The 21,111-nt window shown below is 39.9% G+C and overlaps 1 protein-coding gene across 6 annotated transcripts in view; it reads left to right on the top strand.

Annotated features, from left to right (window-relative positions):
- Positions 1-21,111, top strand: part of ESRRG (estrogen related receptor gamma) — a 617,448-nt gene that overhangs the window by 412,506 nt on the left and 183,831 nt on the right. For all 6 annotated transcript variants that reach the window (XM_019516458.1, XM_019516456.1, XM_019516457.1 and 3 more), the window contains exons 2-3: positions 3,704-4,119; positions 19,576-19,692. In XM_019516458.1, the coding sequence (XP_019372003.1) occupies positions 3,717-4,119; positions 19,576-19,692 (520 nt within the window). In that variant the 5' untranslated portion in view covers positions 3,704-3,716. The remainder of the gene's footprint in view (positions 1-3,703; positions 4,120-19,575; positions 19,693-21,111) is intronic.

The following is a 21,111-nucleotide window of genomic DNA, read 5'->3' as shown; positions in this document are numbered from 1 at the left end:
GTGAGTGTGTGAACTTTTTTTGTTTACTTAGTTTGAAGTAGGCTTCCCACTGCCTTAACAATGGATTGTCCATGGATACAGAAATGGAAGTTTTGTTAGAGTAAATGAGGGTCTTTTCTGGTGACTGAAGGTAATGTTGGCCTTTAAGCTGGTGTTTGCCTCCTGTTTATTCTTGAGTAGCAGAGAGATCTCTGAGAGAGTACACAGGGGCATGTTCCACCTCCAGTAGAGCTATCAACTATTTGCCTGAAAATAACAATAAAGAAAAAAACAACCCCACCAAGACTTTAAAATAAATATAGTACACTTTTATATGACATGTGTTATTTCTATTCATAAACCTTAACTAAATTTAGATTTTTATTAATCCAATGTGACCTAAAAAAATTCTGCATTAACAGCACAATGTGGAATTGGGCTTATTCTGTTTGAATGCAGATAAAGCCATCATCTTGAAAATAGCTCTTTCTGACCAAAAGGTGTTCTTTTGAAATAAAGTCTTATTCACTACATTCCTTTTAGAGTTAATGTGAATTTTAGTGCCTCTAATTTTAGATTGAAGTGAGGTCTAGAATAAAACCTACCGGCTGACAATTGAATTTATAGATAGTTGTGAATATTTCAGGCTTGAATAATAGAGCTGTAGAATTTCAGAGACAGAGAGGAAGAGAGAATTAAGCTCCAACTGTAGTTTTAGAATATAATGCAATAGTGTCTAGGAAGTCTTCAGTGTAACGAGCTAAGTTGTAATTAGGAGGGAACTAGTCTCTTACTGAAATCTGGTTTAGGCATTATTCCAAATGATCAATATGATGGTGGCCCAACTTGTTTTAGGTGTAGATGGCTCTTCAGCCTCTTCTGTTCAGAAGTGACACAAAAAGCAAAGACTCAAGTCAGCAGAAAACATGTGCCTGTTTCCCACACACTTGTCAACAGCCCAAGCATGCACATAGCTTCTGCTGCTGCTGCAAGGAGTGCAGCAAGTTTCATCCACTGAGAGCAAAAGCTATTTTCTCAGCTCCTTGGAGTGGTTAATGTTTGAACTAAATTTCTGCCCACCTAATGTGCACCGATCCAGTTTACACCATTTAAACAGCAGCCAAAAGCAGATACACCTGGGTTAGCACTAGAAACTGCGACTTCAAAAGCATCAGCAGACTGGCTCTTACCTAAACAGATCTTGATCTTATAAAACAATCAGATTAAATTTTGGTTCTGACAGCTTCAAGTGGGAGAGACCTGCTTTTGTACTGGATAAGATAACATGCATCTGGACAACTAATTAGTTGTTGACTTAGTCTGAAGTAAGCAAATGATTGCTTTGGGAATGGAAGGGTGACGTTAGTACATGTACCTTCATAAATTATTCCATTACCTAGAGAAAATTTACCTGTAGGATTCAGAAAGAGAAGAATGTACCACAAGCCCAGCGATGATAGACTCGAGATCATGAAGTAACACATCTGTGGTTGTAATGGTGAGACTTGACATAAGGAATCTCAACAAAAAGCTGGTGACAGAAAGACCAGGTGCTTGTATTCAATACAAAGGCCTCAGGACCAGCACGGAGAAATAAAAAACCCGCCAGTTGGTAGATTGCGAAAGAGATAATTGATATTTTTAATCATAGCAATATAAAATTCAGTGTCACAAAAAAGAGGAAGAGAGAGAGAGAGAGACAGAGAGACACCATGTTTTAGTACCCTAATAACTTCTAACTCTAGTCTAAGATCATAATGTATGTGAGAGCAGTCCAGTAATTATAAGGTAATAAGTGGAGTGGTGGTGTAAGTGCTCTAAATTAAAAGGAATTCGCAGAGCTGCTGTAAGTCAGTGCCGACCCGCTTTCTTTCAAACGTTGACTTGAGAAAAGTGCTTAGCCCAGAGTGCAAGTAGAGAGACAAGAGAGAGCTATCTATTAATTATGGCACTCATTAACAGTGACGGGTACAAGGCAGCAGGTGCAAAAAGAAAGGCATGCACTAGTGCAGGCTGGCAAGGGGATTTCTTCCCCCCACTAGTTCTTGAGGAAAGGACAGCACAAGCAGATGGTCCAGTGCCATAAGATATTTTCACGGTTTTAACCTTCCCATTTCCTTAGCTTCTCTGCTGACACAAAATAGTCGCTCCTCCTGTTTGCCCAACCCCAAATAAATACTGATTTTAAGTTTAGAGGGGAAAAAAACCTGCCAAACCTCAGCCAGGTTGTTTTTCATGTTCACGTGGAATTTGTCTTTTAAAGTAAAATTAACCACTGTGAAGAGATGCTAACCAATGCCCTAGGGCCACCTACACCCAAAGTTGTGTTGACATCTTGCTCTAGATGGATTTTTCTAGCAAGGGGCCATGTTCTATTTATTTATTTTATTTAGTTCTATTCATTTATTATGATTTTTACCTCCTTGGAGAGGGGCTGGGCAATGGGGGCCAGGCAGTGACATTCACCTGCTTAATTTCCTCACACCTTGGAGCACCTTTCAAAAGATCTCATAGTGTCCTAGGAGAGAGAATCACTGTAATTTGAGTGAGCTTATGTAGTGGTTGTATTTCTGCTTAGAAAAAGTCACTGGAGAGTTGCTCAGGACTGTCATCTGTACATTAGCAGCTTCTCAGAAGAGTGTCAAAGGCTTTGCTCAGCAAGCCATTTACTACTGTGGCTTTATAATTACAGCTGCACACAGGAAAGGTAATATCTGATCAGAAACTTCCCAGTTATTATTCTTTTCCAGATAATAAAACAAAAAGGGCAGTTTAGTTTTGGGTGCAGAAAAGAAATAGATTTTTTTTTTGTGGGTGTGTGGGGCAGGGAGTACGGAGTAAAAGTCTTGTTACTCTGCTTTCAACTCTGAAAAGGCAAGAATTAAGAAATAGGGCAGTTAAGAATCTCACCTTTTGAAAGACAAAACTTTTATCCATTTCCTCCATTTTTTTTTACCCAGAATGTAACATGTAAAATGTCAACTCCTATAGAGTTCTAGATATATGGGGTACTGGCATAGTTATTACTGGTTAGTCTGAGGATAATGGCTAAAAAGTAATTGCAGCCAGAGCTGATGAATCATTCTACTTAGATTTTGTGAAACTGGAGTCCAGCCTTAATTATTTGTTAGAATCTCAAGATGATGTGTTACTCCATTACTAAATAGCTATATATAATGCAGCAATTTTAATAAAAAAAAAAGTGAGTGGGAGACTTATTCCTGAATTCCAGGGTCAGATCAATAGACAGTGCAGTCATGCTTTACTGAAATATGATGACAAACATTTGTTACCAAGCAAAACATTTATCTGTTCAAACTTAGAAGTGTTTGATTTCAGTGAAGGTAGAATTTATGCAAGGAGTTTTGCAGGGGGAGAAAATGAAATGCATTCTAGCAATCAAATGGGGTTTTGAATTCTTTGACTCACCAGTTGACAAATTCCGAATTTAGAGAGTTGCTTTGAAATTGACACACAGCCTAGAAGTTGGAAAAATTGGGGGGGGGAGGTGGAGTGGATGATTTGGTCTCTTTAAAGTTTTTGTTTACTGCCTGTCTGAAGATTTGATAAAGCTCTGTCATGCCCTTATGCTGATTACCTTCATGTAGAACAAGAGGTATTGACTAACGAATGAATGATGTGCGGTCCCTAGCCCTTGCAGAGCAGTCTTAAAGAGCACGGTCTTTAATACACAGATTCTTTTCTCCTCTCTTCCACAATGCAGGCTTCTCTGCAGAATGTCAAGCAAAGATCGACACATTGATTCTAGCTGTTCGTCATATATCAAGACGGAACCATCAAGCCCCGCCTCTTTGACGGACAGCATCAACCACCACAGCCCTGGTGGCTCTTCAGACGCCAGTGGGAGCTATAGTTCAACCATGAATGGACATCAGAATGGGCTGGACTCGCCACCCCTCTACCCTTCCGCCACGGGGCTTGGAGGCAACGTGCCAGTCAGGAAACGATATGATGACTGCTCCAGTACCATTGCTGAAGATTCACAGACCAAGTGTGAATATATGCTGAACTCGATGCCCAAAAGACTGTGTTTGGTGTGTGGTGATATTGCATCAGGGTACCACTATGGGGTGGCTTCCTGTGAGGCCTGCAAGGCTTTCTTCAAGAGGACAATTCAAGGTTAGTGCTTGTTCACACTTCTCTCTGGCTGTGTTAAATGGTGTAATCCCAGTGATTCCTCTTCCTCCTTTCTCCCATGAACTGTTTATATTTCCAGTATCTGGCACAACTGACTTGACTCATGTAAAACTCCTTTTGCCTTCATGTGGGAGGTCTGTCTGAGCTAAAGGACTGTCAGGTCCAGCCCACAAGCATTTCTATTTTGAATGTCAAAGGTAGGCAAAACTGTGTGGCACCCTACGCATCTTCAGGTTTCTGGGCTTTTTTTTTCCTCAGTGGGAGATCTCAGGGACATGGATAAATAATTGCTGTTAAGAAAACTGGTTGTTTTCTGAAGGTTGCCATGGCTACCTCTTGAGTGGGCCATCTTGCTGCACACTTTGCTCCTAGTTGTAAAATGGCACTTCACTGGTTGGCGAAATCCAGTTTATTTTTGTTAAAGCTCTAATCCATTTAGAAATGAAACAAAATGTAATGCTGTAGTGTTTTGTGTGCATCAGTGGATTAGTCCCTGGCCTTTCACCTCTAAGACCCTACTGCAGTCTTAACCAGATTCACCAAATATCTTTCAGATAACATTCTACGTGAAATAAATTAGTGAGCTTCAGTCTTGGTCCTATAATCCGCATTACAAACCTGCTTCTAATGCTTGTCAAAAGCCACCATGTATTTCAGCATTAAACGATACAAATGTGATAATTTGCACGTCCACTGGTTTTACCCAGGAAGCCAATGTAAAGAAAATAACTGTTTACTTTCATTTAGATCTCATCTTCTCAAGTCAAATTGAAGATGTTTTGTTTGAAGAATGTGAGACCAATCCCAGCCTCTTCTGGAATATAGTGTCACATTAAATTAAGGTCTAGCACCCAGACCCAAATTTAACTCTTCAGCAAGAGTGGCTTGATATTTCAAAGTTTCCGAACACCTGGAAAAGCTCATTGAACACAATGAGGAAGTCAGTGTCTTTGAAAAGTAAGACACGTGTGCCAGAGAGCTTAAATTTGGGTGTATTTTCTTAGCTTCTGGCACCCCTATTTGAAAATTTTGACCTAAGTTTCTTGACTGTATAACTACGTATTTAACATAAATTTGGTGGAGCATTGTTTTGATTTAGCCATTCCTAGCTGTGTTCTTGAGCCCTTCTATAAAACTGTTAAAAGTCCCTGCACCCATTTTTTTTAGTTTCCCCTCTCACTTCTCTTCTCCCCCAAAGTCCTTGCATTGCTGCTGAGGAAAGCAGGATGCTGCTGCTGATTCTGCAGCCTGCTGGTGGCCAGGCATTTAGGTTTGTCCTTTTTTTACAGAAATTTGAGATGTTCCCTTTCCTCAGTAGGCCGAGTAGTGGCTTCCACTAGGCTTCCCACTCTTTCCCACCTGGAAGCTTTTACTTAGATCTATACAATGGGCTTAGTCATATACTTCTTACTCAGGCAAAACTGCTATTAAAATCAATTAAACACGTTTTCAGTAGAATGAGGAATACAATATTGGATTTGTAACGGCAGACAGCTCTACTGTTGTATAGGTGGATACCAAATGATTATTAAGATTGTTTCTGGTGTTACATTGTTGTCAAAGGGACTTAAGCATGTGATTAAAGTTAATCAAGTTAAAGCTTTTCTGAATTGGGGCCCATGTTAATATAAAACAGCCATTGTATATTAATAAGGTTGCAACTGTTTGTTACAATTTTCAAAAGAGGAACATTAGATTATAATTGTTGTTATGAAGTTTGAAGCCACTTTGTTTGCAGAGTTAGTGTACACTTATTTAGATTCATTTGTACATTACGTAGTCAGTTTGAGTGCAGTTACAGTAATTACACATGCATACAGACCTCAGGCCGTGGCTTCATAAAAGTCAGACCTTTTGAGTTAGATAATTTCCTTTGACCTTCAAGAACATTATCAGGAAGGTTCAACAGTTTATACAGTAGAGTAATAGATATTTAGAAGCTACTAAACTTCAGGGAACATGGTTTTCATAAAGAACCTTTAATTACTGTGCAACAAGTATCTTACAAACCAAATAGATACACCATTATTTTAGTTCTGTCTTCATTGTGAAATAAAGAAGCTAACCCTTTAACTAAATAAAACCTTGACTTCTGGCATTGATGAATAGCGTACAATTTTACCCCATACCATAGACAGCAAGTTTCTGGGCCTTGAAGTACAAGACAGAAACATCATTCTCCAGATTAGCAACTTGGACTTGGCCATACAACTTGAGCTGGCAGCTGAGCAGAAGCTTTCAGTAGGGATACAGTACTAAGTGCATCAGCAGGTGTCACTGCACAGTGACAAAGAAAAATATGCAATGTGGCAAATAAAAGCATTGAATGGAAAAGCAAAAATAAAAGAAATCAAGGAAGGGATAGAAAGATGCCACCTTCATTTAACATACAGGGTTGTCTTCATTAATGTTATTGACTAAGGCTAAGCACAGACACTCAAAAAGACTGAGGCTGAATCAATTTAGTCTTTGCAAGTTAGTCTAAGTTGCAAAGATTAAACTGAAAAACAATGACACACATTTACCTTTTATTCAGGAAATGCAGCCACATACCTGCAGTGGCTCAGGCCAGAAGCTGTGGGGTGCTAGAGCACAGATCTCTGGCACTTCCTCTTCCTGCTGCTCCCAAGGTCTCTCGAATTTGCAGTCCAGCGTCTCAGAAGCAGGACTGTGCAGGGTTGCTTCCTCTCCCTTTTCCGGGTACCTCTAGGATGTGTACTCCACAGTTGCAGCCAGCAGTAACTTTCAGCAAGTTTAGGATCAGGGCAAACTGTACTCAGGGGAAGTGGGGTTTATCTCTCCTCCTTGGCTCCAGACCCCAGCCAGGGTTTGCCAGGGGGTGGGGCGGGGCAGGGCAGGGGGGTGGGGCAGTCCCTGCCTCTCTCTCTCCTCCCCACCCCCAACCCTTCTCTGCTGGAGCAGACAGCCCAGCCCAGCCCAGCCCAGGGCTGGAAAGCATACTGAGATGCTGGGGGACTCTGATTTAACTTAAGCCAGGAAGGGGTCTGGGACAGAAGTTTCATGAAGTGTTTTGACCTAAATCAGTTAAGTCTGATACTATATTCAGCCAGGTTTATCTTAAACCAGTTTCAGCCATTTTGAAAGTGGTTCATGTGTACCGAGTTTCTGTTCTGTTACAGGTTTAAACCAGTTTCTGATCACTTAAACCAGTTTGTGTGTAACTTCTCTCCCTAGCCCAGAGGTCCAAGCTGAAAGTGTTGAGTGCTTTCAAAATGTACTAAGATAATGAAAATTGAGCATCTGGGTGGATCAAACTATAGGACATAAGTGACCTAAAGTAACTAAGGCAAAGATGCCCTTTACAGTTTAGGGGAGGAGTAAGCTGAGATGGCTTTGCATTTGAACATGTATGGATATCTCTTCTTGATTTTTTGGTAGTCATTTTCTACAAAGGGCAGAATTTAGCCAAAATATTCTTGAAGTTACTTTTTCACTATATAGTCTCTGAGTTCATGTTTCATATTGCAGTTTATACATCGGTATAAACAGTTTTAGTTCATAATTAAATAAGAATAAATAAGAAGATATGCAGATACAAAGAGGGACATAAATAAGGAACAAAAAACTTGTAAGAATTTGTAAGAATTGCTTATCTGAAATAAAAGAATTATTTCTTTCAAATGATAATATTTCACTTCTGTTAGGGAATTAAACAGATTTCTGTGTAAAAGGCTGCATGTTACTTATCAGACTTCCCTAAGTTACTATTCATAGACTACTAAGTGAGCTCACATTATAGCTCACAGCATTTCTCAATTGAAGTTATTGGCAAGACTCCCATTGACTTCAGCAGGTGCAAGGTTGGGCTGATGCACTCAGGTCATGAAGTCAGTTTTGTGCTCACTAAGAGACTGATACACTTTTCATTGAAGTCAAGGGAGTTCTTTCCGTTTTCTTCAGAAGAGCATATTGAGACCGAAAGTGAGACATTCACACTTGTGAAGATAGCCAGCACCACAGAACTTTTACTTCAACCCTCAAAAGAGACTGTTGTGTTGCCTAGGGCTTACTCTGGCCTGGCTCTTCGTACAGAGTAAGTTTTACCCTCATTCAAAAGGTCAAAGGAACATATATTGTGTTTACAAAAGTTTACTAGTATTTAGTAACTAGTAAGTGATAATTCCACATTTTCAGATGGAAAGGTTTTGTTTAAAAAAAGGCAAAACTCTTCAGGCTGAAACAGTGCATAATCTTCAGCTAATTTTGTTCTAACGTGAGGAAATGTTGTTAAGAGTTTTGAGTTATGAGAGGATGAAAGCAATATACAGCTTCCTTTGCTAAATATTTTATTCATTTTTCATGCAGATAGCTCACAAACCTCTGACTTTTGAAAAATACATGTAAATAGTTTGGAATAAAGACGGCATCAGCATTGATTGGAAATAATGGTAATAAATAATTATTTAATTGAAAAAAATCACAGCTTAGTATACACCATGAGGATCCCTTCAGGTCTGAGTAGAATCTAATGAAGTCTGCCCACCTGTTTTTTTGACATCACCTAAGAGATGGAAGAACTGGATGTTCCCTCTGCTCAGCCTAATGCTCACAGAGCTGCTACTCTTAGGTTGCTTCTTGTATAATTTACGTGACGGCTGATTGCAAACGTCTCACAGAAATACACACACAGCCAAATCCTTCCCAAAATTGGCTTACCATCAGGGACAGTAGAAAATAGCAATTGCTAAAAATAGTCATGGTCCACTGATTTTTAGGGTCTCTCCACAGTTTTTGCTGTGCTCCACAGTATCTAGAAAACTCAAAGATTTCATTAAAATATAGAAATACAGAGCAAGATTTTTAGATTCAGCTCTGTACAAAGGTCTTGGCCTGAGCCTCTGTGTTTCATGTCCTATATATTTTGTAACAATAGCTCAATGTAAATTTGTATCTCATAGGTTTTATTTACACTGTCATGTCAAAATCTAATTAATACATGCTTTTCATTTAAAAACATGTAGTTGCTCTGTGCTTCTAACTCAACAAAAGTTTCATCCAAAAAGCTGGCAGAAGTCCTGTTGTCTTCAATAGGGGCAGGATTGGCCCCATGAGGTTTAAAAGTTTTGAAGTATTTTCTGTCCTTTTTTTTTCTGTCCCTAAATTAAGTAGAAAACTCTAGTGACTATTGTCCTTAACCTAGAATGAAAATGCAACATGAAAAGAACAGCCAATTGCTGAGCCAACAGCTGGGTAGCAAGATTGTTGCAAAGATTTCACAGCTTACTTTATTTCCTATTGGTCAACAATTAAGTTGATGCCACTCAAATTTATATATTTGCAGATACAGTCATGTGATTCCAGAGTTGCTTCCCCCCACAGCCCCCAACAGACACAAAAAAACATTGGATGAACAGCACAGTAGACTGCAATCTTCCATTTATTCACAGGTTGGGTAATGCATGGCTAGTGAGACAATAGAAATGTGGTGCTGTCTCATTTATGTACCTTAATCCTGAGTGCATCAGTCCTGGTACATATCAGCCTGGGTAGCCAAAAAATGTTCCATCATGTGAGTAGTTATGGTCTTTAGGAACTGGACTGAGACCACTATCTCACTTTATGTTGACTACCTAAGAGCCTTCAGCTTTTCTGGGCTGCTGTAGTGTAGCTCCTGAAGTACACACCACACCTTGTTCAAACCACAAGCTATATACCAATACACATGGACTGGATCATCTCTTTTACCTTTTGAGTTGTGCAAAGTTGTTTTTATCCCTATAGCATTCCATTTTTCTAGTGCTCTTTTAAGTACAGTATTTACCCATTGCTGAGCCAATTTAATCTGCACATTCGCAAATGCTTTACAGTAAACATATTCTCTTAATCAGCAAGGTAATCAGGAAAGGTAGAACTGGTTATGTAAATTCAGATAAGGTGACATTTAAAATCTATGACAAAGTTTAGTTCTGGTTTGCACATGACCTGGGTGGTTTCTAAAGGTTAATAGACACACCTTGCAGCTGGCTACATCTGCAATGACACTGCACAGGATTTTTTTAAGAAATGGAAACAAAGACAGATTTTATATGGCTTTTCAACATCTAAGATTACATCTCATATAGGAAGGTAGGGGCAGACTAGAAGCTTTGGTGCAGTAGTCTGTGGATCTTGGCTTTGGTGCAAAGATGGCAGACCTCCAGTGAACCTGACACTGTGTGTCACCTGAATCTATCATTACCTGATTAAATCATTCACCTTCCTTATATAAGTAAAAGCCTTTACATCAGCATTTCTGTAAAGAATGTTTTAAGTAAGCAAGGATGGATTCTCCCCCCAGATTCCTCTGAGCCCATCAGTCAACCAAAATCTTGGGGAGGTATTTTTAATTCCCTCCTACACATCCCTCCATCTCCTCATAATGTCATTGTGCAACTATGGCAGCAAAACAGGATGAGACAATAAAATATAAACATGCTGAAATCTGAGAACAGAGAGAAGTTTAAAAGGATACTGGTGGTTCTATCATTTTTACTATCCCTGTTTCCTTTATAGCCTTGTAAATTATACGCTGCATTTAGCTTACCGGAGAATAGGAATGAGGATTCTGATTTTGGCGTGGCTGTTTAAAACCCATCAGAAACACTAGAAAAGAGACATGGTTTATTAATAGTGCTGGGTACAGTGGCACCTGTCGGTGCCTTTATAATTAGGGCTGGTTCTGTATTGCTGCCATAAACTTGAATTTCTGAAGATGTCTGACTCACCTATAAAACTCCGTCTAGATTGAAAGTAGACACGAGGTCTTAGCCAGCAAGTGGTTTTTAAAAACTTTTCTATATATTTTTTATTTTTGTGGAAGTTGCCAGATTGGCAGTCCTAGAGACTGAAGTTCACTGTGTAGCTGTGGAACAGAAACTTAGCAGGGTGACTGCAACCTTCCTCCAGTCTCTCTGCCAATGTGTTCAGTGGATAGAATATTAGTGGATGGGTGGGATGGAGGAGAGGGGAGAGAGAGAGCGCAATTGAGTCTCCATGTTCCTGTGACGTAGACCTTTCTGCCATGACTGCTGAGGAGATGAGTTTACTGTGATTCTGTAAGGTGCTTACAACCTCTTGGGAGGGCCGGCTTGCGATGAATTCCCACTGCAAAGCAGTAAGTTGACCCCAGTAGAAGTCAAGAATATGTGGTATTTCTTAGGCACTTATCACCTTGTAGTATTGGTCCTACCATGGCTCGTGTAATGCTTTTTTCTCATGGTGGATATCTGTCAACTGTACATCAGGCAGCTGACCCAATCATTTCATGTAAAACAGTACCAAACAGGATCTTTATAATTTCTTCTCCAGCCTGCATGTGCATGGACTGCTGGTAGCAGAACAGTAACATTTGAAAAATTGCATTTTACAAATGATGAACATTGCTTTTAGTTCTTCTACAGTGTAATAATGGTCCTTTTTAAACTGAAATGTAATGAGTTTAATATTTTTCAAACTAAGTATTGTTGCCAAATGCTTGACTTGCCATGTAGAGATTTTTCAAAATCAGCCATTTAACAGGAAAGCAATTCTAGTGTTAGGAAAATCCACTGGTATATACATACATGGTTTTAGAAACCTACAAAAATGAAGCCATTTAGGTCAAATTTATAAAACATTCTCTAATAGTGCATTAACAGTTTTGTTCCTGCTGTCAAACATATGAAAACTTGTGGACATGTCAGTTGCAGGCGAAATTAGGTTCAAATAGCATATAATTGAATTTAGGCACTTCCTGCATAATTAGGGTGAAGTAGAGGCCTGGATGAGGTACTGAATTTGTCAACTAGGCTAGGGACAGAAGTTACACATAAACTGGTTTAAGTGATCAGAAACTGGTTTAAACCTGTAGCAGAATAGAAGTTCAGTTCACATAAACAAGTTTCAAAATGGCTGAAACTGATTTAAGATAAACCTGGCTGAATGTAGTATCAGACTTCACTGATTTAGGTCAAACCACTTAATGAAACTTCTGTCGCAGACCTCTTCTGGGTTTAATTTAAATCAAACTCCCACAGCATCCCAGTATGCTTTCTAGCCCTGGGCTGGGCTGTGTCCCTAACCCTTTGCTACCTAGCTGGAGCAGTGAGTGCTGGCTCACTGGCCTCAATAGTAGCCTCAATGCCTCCCCTCTCCCCCTCCCCTGGCAAATTCCAGCTGGGGTTTGGGACCAGGGAGGAGGGTTCAACTCATCTTTCTCTGAGTACAGAGCTGCCCTGCTAAAATCTTTGTGCTGGCTGCGATTGTGGACTACAAATCCCAGAGGCACCTGGAAGCAGGAAGAGGAAGTGATGAGCAGCCCTGAGAGTCATGCTGCTGGTATTGTGGACTGCAAATCCCAGAGACCTCAGGGGATCAGGAAGAGCAAGTGAATACAGAGCATTGGCTGCTTTTATAGTTATTCAGTTATAATTTTTCAGAGAAGGACCTGTTCTTGGTTCTTGTTCAAGCTTTTATGAATTCAGTGCTACTGCCTCCCCCGATCTGCCCAGGCAGGGTGGGGGGAAATTCTCCAGCTCCAGCAGGCAGGGTGGGGGGAAATTCTTGGAGGGCTCTCTTCCCTTTGGCAGTGGCTGGCAGGTGTCTTCTAGCACTCCCCAGCTTCTGGTTTGAGCCAATGAAGGCATGTGGCTACATTTCCTGAATCAAAAGTGAATTTCTTTTCATTTGCTTCTGGGTTCAATCTCTGCAGCTTAGATTAACCTGCAAAGACCGATCAATTCAGTGGGCTTTTTGACTGTCTGCACTTAGCCCTAGAATTAAGCTTAAAATATCCTGGTTGACTTCAAACTTGCTAACCTTATTCATACAAACAGTCCTTGTGACTTGTATTGAGTTGAGTTCTACATTCAGCTGTATGGTTTGCAAGAATGAGCAAATTTTATTTGGTCCTCTGTTCAGTTTATATAGGGCCTGGAAAATTCAAATTCATTTTCAAATCCAATGAAAACTTTTTCCTTCTCTCTCTTCCTAAATCAGCCAATTTACTTCTTCAAGCATCCTGCTGTCCTGGAATTCTCTGAAAGTATTCTGTTTTGTTCAGATTCTTATACTATGCTCATCACTATGGTTTCTAAGTGCTTTTATAATCCATTCTCTATTTTTAAAATGTAATCAATTACTTTTTCCCTTAAAAGCAGATTTTTTTCTTTCAGGTAGTTTCATTATATTTTTATTACTTTATATTTTAAAAGAAAAAGATAAAGCAAGGTGGCAGAAGATAGAGTAACATTTGGGTTGGATATACCTGAACTTGGGTGTGGTATGTGGCTCACAGACCAGTTCCCTTGTGCTGCCATTTTTTTGACAGTTGAAGAAATGCATCAAAATCTTGGTCAACTGCTGATTCTTACAGACCAAAACTTATGGATATTTACTGTTTGTCGTTGGAGTGATCTGTCTTTCCATGCACCAAAAATTTGGGGTTGCCCACAATTCAGATTAGTAATTCTCAAGTGGGATGCCACTGCTGCCACTGCTGCAGGGTGAAACTGCCCTGTGCACCTTTGTTTTCAGGAGACAGGTCAGAGCCAAACTGAGAAGCAGCTGCAAGCGAAAGACGTGCCGGCTTGCACTACGGTATGCAAGCAGGTATTCTACTGCAACTCTTCTTGGTTCAGCTTCAACACACCTTCTGAAAATGGAGATGCATGGGACAGCTGCGACTGGTGGCAGCAGCATCTGTCTGCAGGCTGTTGCCCTCTTGGGGTGAAACTGCCCCATGCACCTCTGTTTTCAGAAGGCACATTGGAGCTGAACACAGAAGAGCTGCAGCAGAGTCAGCATGCCTGCATACATAATGTAATGCAGGCAGGTGTGCCTTTAGCTGTGTGTTCCTGTAGCTGCTTCTCAGTTCAGTTCCAGTGTATCTCTTGAAAACAGAGGCACACGGCACAGTTCCACCTGCCCTGTATGCCTCTTGTTTCCAGGAGACGCTATGCAGGATTGGACCGGGAAGGGCAATGGCAAGAGCATGCATTCCTGTCACAGCTGCTTCCTGATCTGGCTTCAGGAGATGCAGCTGGCTGTGGTGGCAGTGGCAGTGACTGTATCATGTCACCCCCCTAGATAGCCCTTTCCCTCCTCCTGGGCTTTGTGTCATGGTACAGTGGATATAGCACTACTGTGGGAGCCAAGAAAACCTGGTTTCTAGTCCCAGATCGGCCGTAAATAGAATATATCCATTCTGCCAGCCACTTTATCTTTATTCCTGCATCCTTAAAAAGGGAAGAAATCCTTTTGCAATGAAGTTTGAAATCTATTGATGAAATAATTGCCAAGGATTTTGTCCCTTATTTAGTAATGAGGGACTAATGATCCTTACTGTTTCCAGAAGAACCTGTTTTATCAACCTTCTTCTATATCTCCTCTTACACAGTAATGGACCTATTCCCAGAGCCATCTTTCCACTACTAATACTTTTAATCTTTCAGATCAGATTTACATTTGTGATAGGGTTCTACTGCATAAGGGCCCTACATTTTTAGTATAGTCACCTTTTACCTTCTATGGTTTGAACTTTCAGGGTCCAAACTTCTTAACCTGCCACTTTGCACGAGTAGCTGCCAAGACTGTCCCAGGATCTCAGTGATATCCACTCACTTACCCTGACTGAGAAAACAACTCGTTCTCCAAATATCATGCTGCATCAATTTCCAAGCTCCTCTTGGGGCTCATGTGTCATACAAGGAATCCCTAATGCCTTATTTTATTTTAGGTATCTCTGTCTTTAAGATGAAAATTTGGTACTTTTACCTATGGAAAAAATGAGCCATGTGAAAAAAAAGCTGTCTCTCCAAGCATTTAAAAGCAGGCAGACTACAGATTATGTACTTATGCTTTAACATTCTAATTGCTGACTCAAGATCAAATACCATTATTTTTTTTAATGGATACATCTCCCTTGTAATGCCCTACATGTCATTTGTGTTTTCATGCCTTTTGGCCCAGTTAATAAAATTAAAACCATTAGCAAAATAAGCAGATGCTTTAAAATAAACATTTTTCTGTGTGAGAGGAAAGAAAAGGAACTCAGGGTTGATATAAATCCCAATGCATTATTGCAATACAGGGCGGTTGTGTGTGGGAAGTGAGGATTTGACATATATTTTTATTTTGAAACGTCATACTAATTTACATTATTCAGCCCTTTAACTGCCAAACTGTAAAAGTCCATTAAGCTACTGAAAGGAATATACAAATTATCCACTGGCATTTCAGGCAGGAGTTTTACATATACCCTGTTATTCTATTAGCCAGCTCACTGCAAGATTCTATTAAGGAGTAAGTGAGAAAATTATATTGCCTGCAAACTAATTGTACAAAAGACTTTGAAATAAGTAATCAGAAGCCAGTTCGTTCTGCAAACCAGCCAGGAGATATTATAAATTGCTCTATTCCTCTTGTCAACCCAGTTTAAAGACCCTGAGCTGCCATGTTGACTTTGTATAACACCACTACCTCTCCTACTATTGACAGAATGGGGCAAACTCAAGTTATGCTAGTAGTAGCTGCCCAATTCACTCGCTAGCATTATCTAGCTAATCTGGACCGGAGAATGATAAAACATCCTCCTAAATTCCGATGGCCTTTAGCATGTATATGCAACACTCTGAACTGTGGAGTTAGCTAAGTGTTTGCAGAAAACAGTTTTGTCTTTTCCACAGTTTTTAGTACGCTGAAGAAAAACAAGAGACCTTATGATCTGCAAGGTGCAATAAATTTGAACTGTTACCAAAATAGGTGTAATAATGTTAGTGGGTGCTTGGGACAGCACATTTTTAGAATAATATACTTTCATTTATAGAACAACAAAATTCAAGGAGGCTTCAAGGACAGCTCATGAGTAACCTAAGCCTATGTACAGAGACATTCAGTAGACTAATGTGACTGTGTATGGAATGGAGATGACTTGTCTGATTCTGAGTACAACGTTTACACTCTGGACACATTTTAAAGTATTGTTCATTATTGCTAAAATTGTGATTTCCTCATTCATTTGCAACCAAGAGAGATTTTGATCTTCACTATAGAAGTAAATCCTGAGTAGGGTAACTCCATTGACTTCATCACAGATGCTCTGAACTTGCAGCAGAGAAATTAAGATCAGTCTTGTGATACAGAAAATGATTTATTAAAGCAAGACAGTTTAAATGGATAAAGAAAGCTTCCTTATTTTGCCAAATTATTGGATTCTAAGTGATTGGAATAATGTTGCCATATAACCCTATTTATTTGCCCTCTTGATAAACATTTTGAGACAATCAGTTGTCACTCCTGTGGCACGACAGCTATGTGCAACAGTCTTTACACACTTCTTTTTCATCTAGTCCTGTTTCCCAAGGTTTTTGATATAGCTGAAACCTTCAGGATAATGAATTAGAACTGTATGCCATGGAAAATTACTCTCTTCACTCAGTCTCCCAGTGTTCAACCCCACTTCACTTCAGCATCTACACCTGCACTCTTACATAAAGATAGTAATTTTTCTAGATTCATCCAGAAAATTACTAGCTGCCCTACAAAGGGAATCAGTGGTTAGTGTTTTGCGTGCAGAATTATTAGTTAGCAAGTTTTGAATACAAATCCTGCATCTGTTCCTGGCTTCCTCTTTGACCTTGAGCCTCTCCTGATCCTCTGTTTCATTTTCTGTGAGCAAGGATAAGAACTTATATGACATAATGTTGTAGTTAAATGTTTTTGAAGTGCTTGTAAAGCAGGTATTGCCTGATGGTGGAGACATCTCATTGAAGGGAGGTAGTTCAGCCTGAAAGGAAGGTGTAGACCTTGGGGCAAGGTCTTGTTCCCCACATCCTTTTTCTCCTTGGTCCCAAAATATTCTTTACCATCTTTGTTACCAGAAATAAGTCCTCTGGACAGACACTTTCCCATAATTTACTGTACTGCATATTGCCTGCATATAATAAGCCAGTGATACTCTGGCTTGCAGGCCATATCCAGCCCCTAAAGCCATATCTTCTGGCCCATGGGTCTCCCCACAGGTCTAGAAACTTGGTGGCAATGTTCATTGTTGCTCCCCTGATGGCAAATGTCTTGATCTGTGAGGAGCCTTGCTGGCTGGATGACGTGGCACTGTGTGCTAGATTTTGAGGCTGGATCCAGCTTGTGGGGCCAGGCCAGCATATGTCCAGATCCAGCGAGCACCAGTTAACTTTGCATGCCAACCTTGTGCATGGGATCTGGTCTGTGTACCAGCCCCATACCATTCATCTGACCTGCAAGGACAGAAGGTTGAGTGTTATAGTATTAAGCAGTGTTTTTCTTATTAGCGAGGAACTGAAGGGCCTAATTCAAATTGTAAGTTGTGTATTCAAGACTCCAGAGTGATCAGACATGTCCTGATTATGCACTCTTTTTGCAAGCATTACTAATTCAGCCATACAATAATACTCTAAATGAATAAAGCTTGTCCAGCCCTGTTAAGGTTGTGCAAAGTCTGTTGGTTTTATTGGCAAAAATGCATTAAGTTACAATGCTAATTTAGTGAGAGATTTCTGATGGGCTTGTCTTGCATATATTGCACCATGCAGACCTCTTTATCATAAATACTTAACCAATTTTCAATAGATATAAGTGGTTTACGTATTACTTCCTGTTGAATTAGCAGTTGCTGAGCATTTGAGCCTTTGTGCAATCCTGCAATCCACTAATGTGATATTTAATGAGGAGACATCAGTCTGGAGAAAGGTAGTCAATATAAATCAGTGTTTACAAAGTGTGATTAACTCTGAAATATTTCATCAATGCTGTGGTCCCAGGCAGACTCTATGCTAATTACTAGAATCTGCGCATGTTTCAGGGGACTTTGACGGACCCTGAGTGCAGCAAACATGGAGCAGCAAAATTGCAATTATGCTCGGACTGTCTCTGATGACAATTTATGCATTTGGTGTGATGACCTCCCACTTCCCAAGAGGGCAATAAACAGAATGCATTTTCATTAGGATACTAATGCACTTAATCACAGGGGAAAAGGGTTAGAAAGTAACGAAATACTTTTAAAGCAAGATGTGACAGGGCTGATGGGGAAGCTACTTTATTTCAAAGTCAGTTTCTTTATGAAACTTCCGACTACCACAACATTTGTCATATGAAATCTAGCTGTGGATAATAGGGTATATTGATATATACAGAAGAGCTAAGCTTTTTACTGAAAAATACTGAAGTATTGTGGCAACAGAAGAACATTTTTTTCACAGTCTCAGATACTCAAAAAAAGGGAAAGTTTGTTGTAATTTTTAACATTTAAAGGAAATAACTTTTAATGCTTAAATGTTGAGTGCAGTTTATACTCACTGTGATGCTCAGAACAAAGTGAAGAGGTTACTCTGCTAAAAGTTATGGATCAAGATTGCCAGGCCTTGAGTTGTTTGCTAGGGACAAAGGAGAAGGGGCAAAAATCTCTCATACTTCTAGGGATCTAGAAAGTTGCCAAATTTAATCTTCATACTTGGATTCCCTAAATGCATTGACCTTATAGGTCCTTAGGTCCAGTGGTGCTTGAAACCCCAAATGAGGATAAAGAGGTAGCTTAGAGTAGCAAGGAGTATATATTACGGCCTTTTGAAATGTGTTCCTGTGAGCGGAGTCTTCCGATTTCAGAGACATTGTGCCTGTCATTTGGGAGGGCAAAGATGGAACTTTTGTGTTGCTAATTGCAACAGATCTTGACCAAGAAGAAGACTGGCTCTTCCTTATGGACCTGCGGAAAAGGGGCAGAAAAAACAATGCAGCTCTTACATCTTGTTTTACAATCCCTCAGACACAACAACTTACATTCTGAAGGCCTTCTCTGGCCAGAAACTTAAAAGAGGCTTTCTGGGTGGGATTTTTGGACCAGGGGCCTGATCCAGGTAACATAGTGGGGATATTCCTTGATCCAGCTTCCACAGAATACTGTTGCCTCTGGCAGCCATAATCCACCTGGAGGATTTTGGCTGAGGCAATGTATGCAGGATGGATATAGGTCCACATTAATGCTGCCATTTTTATATGTGGCCATATGAACTAAAAGGGCAGCTGGGGCTGAATTTGATTTTTTTTTTAATTGAATATCAGCTGCATTTCCACAAAAGTTAAGGTGGCTTGCTGTGCATCCAGTAATCTTGCTTTAGATTGGTACTGACTTTAGACTGGTACTGAATGCTGACACCAGTCAAACTAGCTGTAAATGGGTACTTGGGCTAAGGAGACAAAGATGGGCAGACATGATGCTAGCCACATCACCCCCTCAGGTAGCATTAGCTTCAAAACTCATGTGCTGTAAACATGGTAGCCCGGTGTGCTTTGATCTTTTTGGCTGATGCTCATATTTTCCAAAACAAAATATACCAGCAGTGTCATGAGTTTTGTTCGTATAACAATGGGATCCATCGATTGAGATTTCTCACTGGCTTCTTTTTTCTGAATTGTATGCCTCAGGTAACATAGAATACAGCTGCCCAGCAACGAATGAATGTGAAATCACAAAGCGCAGACGCAAATCCTGCCAAGCCTGCCGCTTCATGAAGTGTCTAAAAGTTGGCATGCTGAAAGAAGGTAAGGCTGATTGAGTCAATACATATCTCTCTACAAACACTTGTAACAATTGCAGGGCAATCAAGAAAGAAGAGAGATCGGTAAGTGTTCTGACCACCTACTATAGTAACAATCTTGATGTGTGTATGTACTCCCTGACAGTATGTTTGTAACTGCTGGTTGAAGACTCCAGGGACATCCAGGTAAAACACATGTTCTGTGATACAGAATATATTGGGTACACCATAATATTCATTCTGGTGGAATGCTCATAGAATAATCATCACAAAGAAAGAAAGAGAACAGTTCTGTTTCTTCCTCTTTTTTAAGTTGTGAAATTCTAGACCTCCCTGTACCACCCCCCCACATTTTTTGCACTGGTTCTGGTAGAACTGTATTTGTGATATGTTTTTTTCCTATGTTGTGCTGCTGCTTGATATCATCAGAATTGAAGGGATTGCTTTTCTCCTTCCATCTGTATTGGTGTAACCTGGAGTAACTCTGCTGAAGTCAAAGAAGGTACTCTGGTGCGAAACTTGCAGTGTGGGGGAAGGTGAAGAGGACACTGAATATTAAGTGCAAATAAAAACCTTTACCCCTGACTCCCAAGCTTGTATTTTTACTGCATCAGCTGCACCTCTTCTTCCAAATCAAAGGTATTAAGTCATTGGTAACTACAGGGAACCATCCTTAAGGAACTGTGCTAACAGATTGGGGCCTCATTCACCCTAATGTTTTCTCAGTTATACCAGTATAAAACTTGCCCAAGGGAGAATTGGGCTCCAGGCTCCAGAATGAAATACAGGTACCTACTATTTTTTGTTATTGTTGTCTGTGAATGTGCAAGAAGGTGCATATGTATTTTCTTTTCTTTTAAACTTTGTATTTAGATTACACTGTTCCATCAACACAAAATAATACAACTCCATTGACTTCAGAACTAGATAAGCATTTCAAATAAATGCCTTTAGTGCAGAACCCCCTTAGTTAAATGACTTTCTCCAGACAATCTCCAGTGCTGTTTTATTTGATCATTGCTTTAAAAGTTAGTTTTAATATGTGACTGACATTTGAAAATCCTTTCATTGGTCATTTAAAATGGGATTCAATATATAGGTATCCAAAAAAGAACACAGACTGATAGAGAGATGATGGAAAAAATAGGCCTATCATACACCTACAGACATATTCTTATTGGATTATACTTACTAAGAATAAACCTCATTCTGTGCAACTGCTTTGGCAGATGCTATGATCCTGTGAGCCAAATCCTGCTGTCCTTAGCTGGACGCAAGCAAAACTCCTGTCAAATTCTGTGGAGGTTTTGCTTCAGCATAGAGTACAGGATTTGGCCCTCTTTTGTAGTGCTGATTCAGAATTTCCTTACTTGTAAAAAAACCTAATTTGCTTCCATCGCTAAAATCCCTTACACAGAAACTA

This window comes from Gavialis gangeticus, unplaced genomic scaffold (assembly GCF_001723915.1).
Source record: "Gavialis gangeticus isolate Ggan-Ray unplaced genomic scaffold, GavGan_comp1, whole genome shotgun sequence".
NCBI lineage: Eukaryota > Metazoa > Chordata > Crocodylia > Gavialidae > Gavialis > Gavialis gangeticus.
This window is presented reverse-complemented; position numbering and strand designations above follow the sequence as displayed.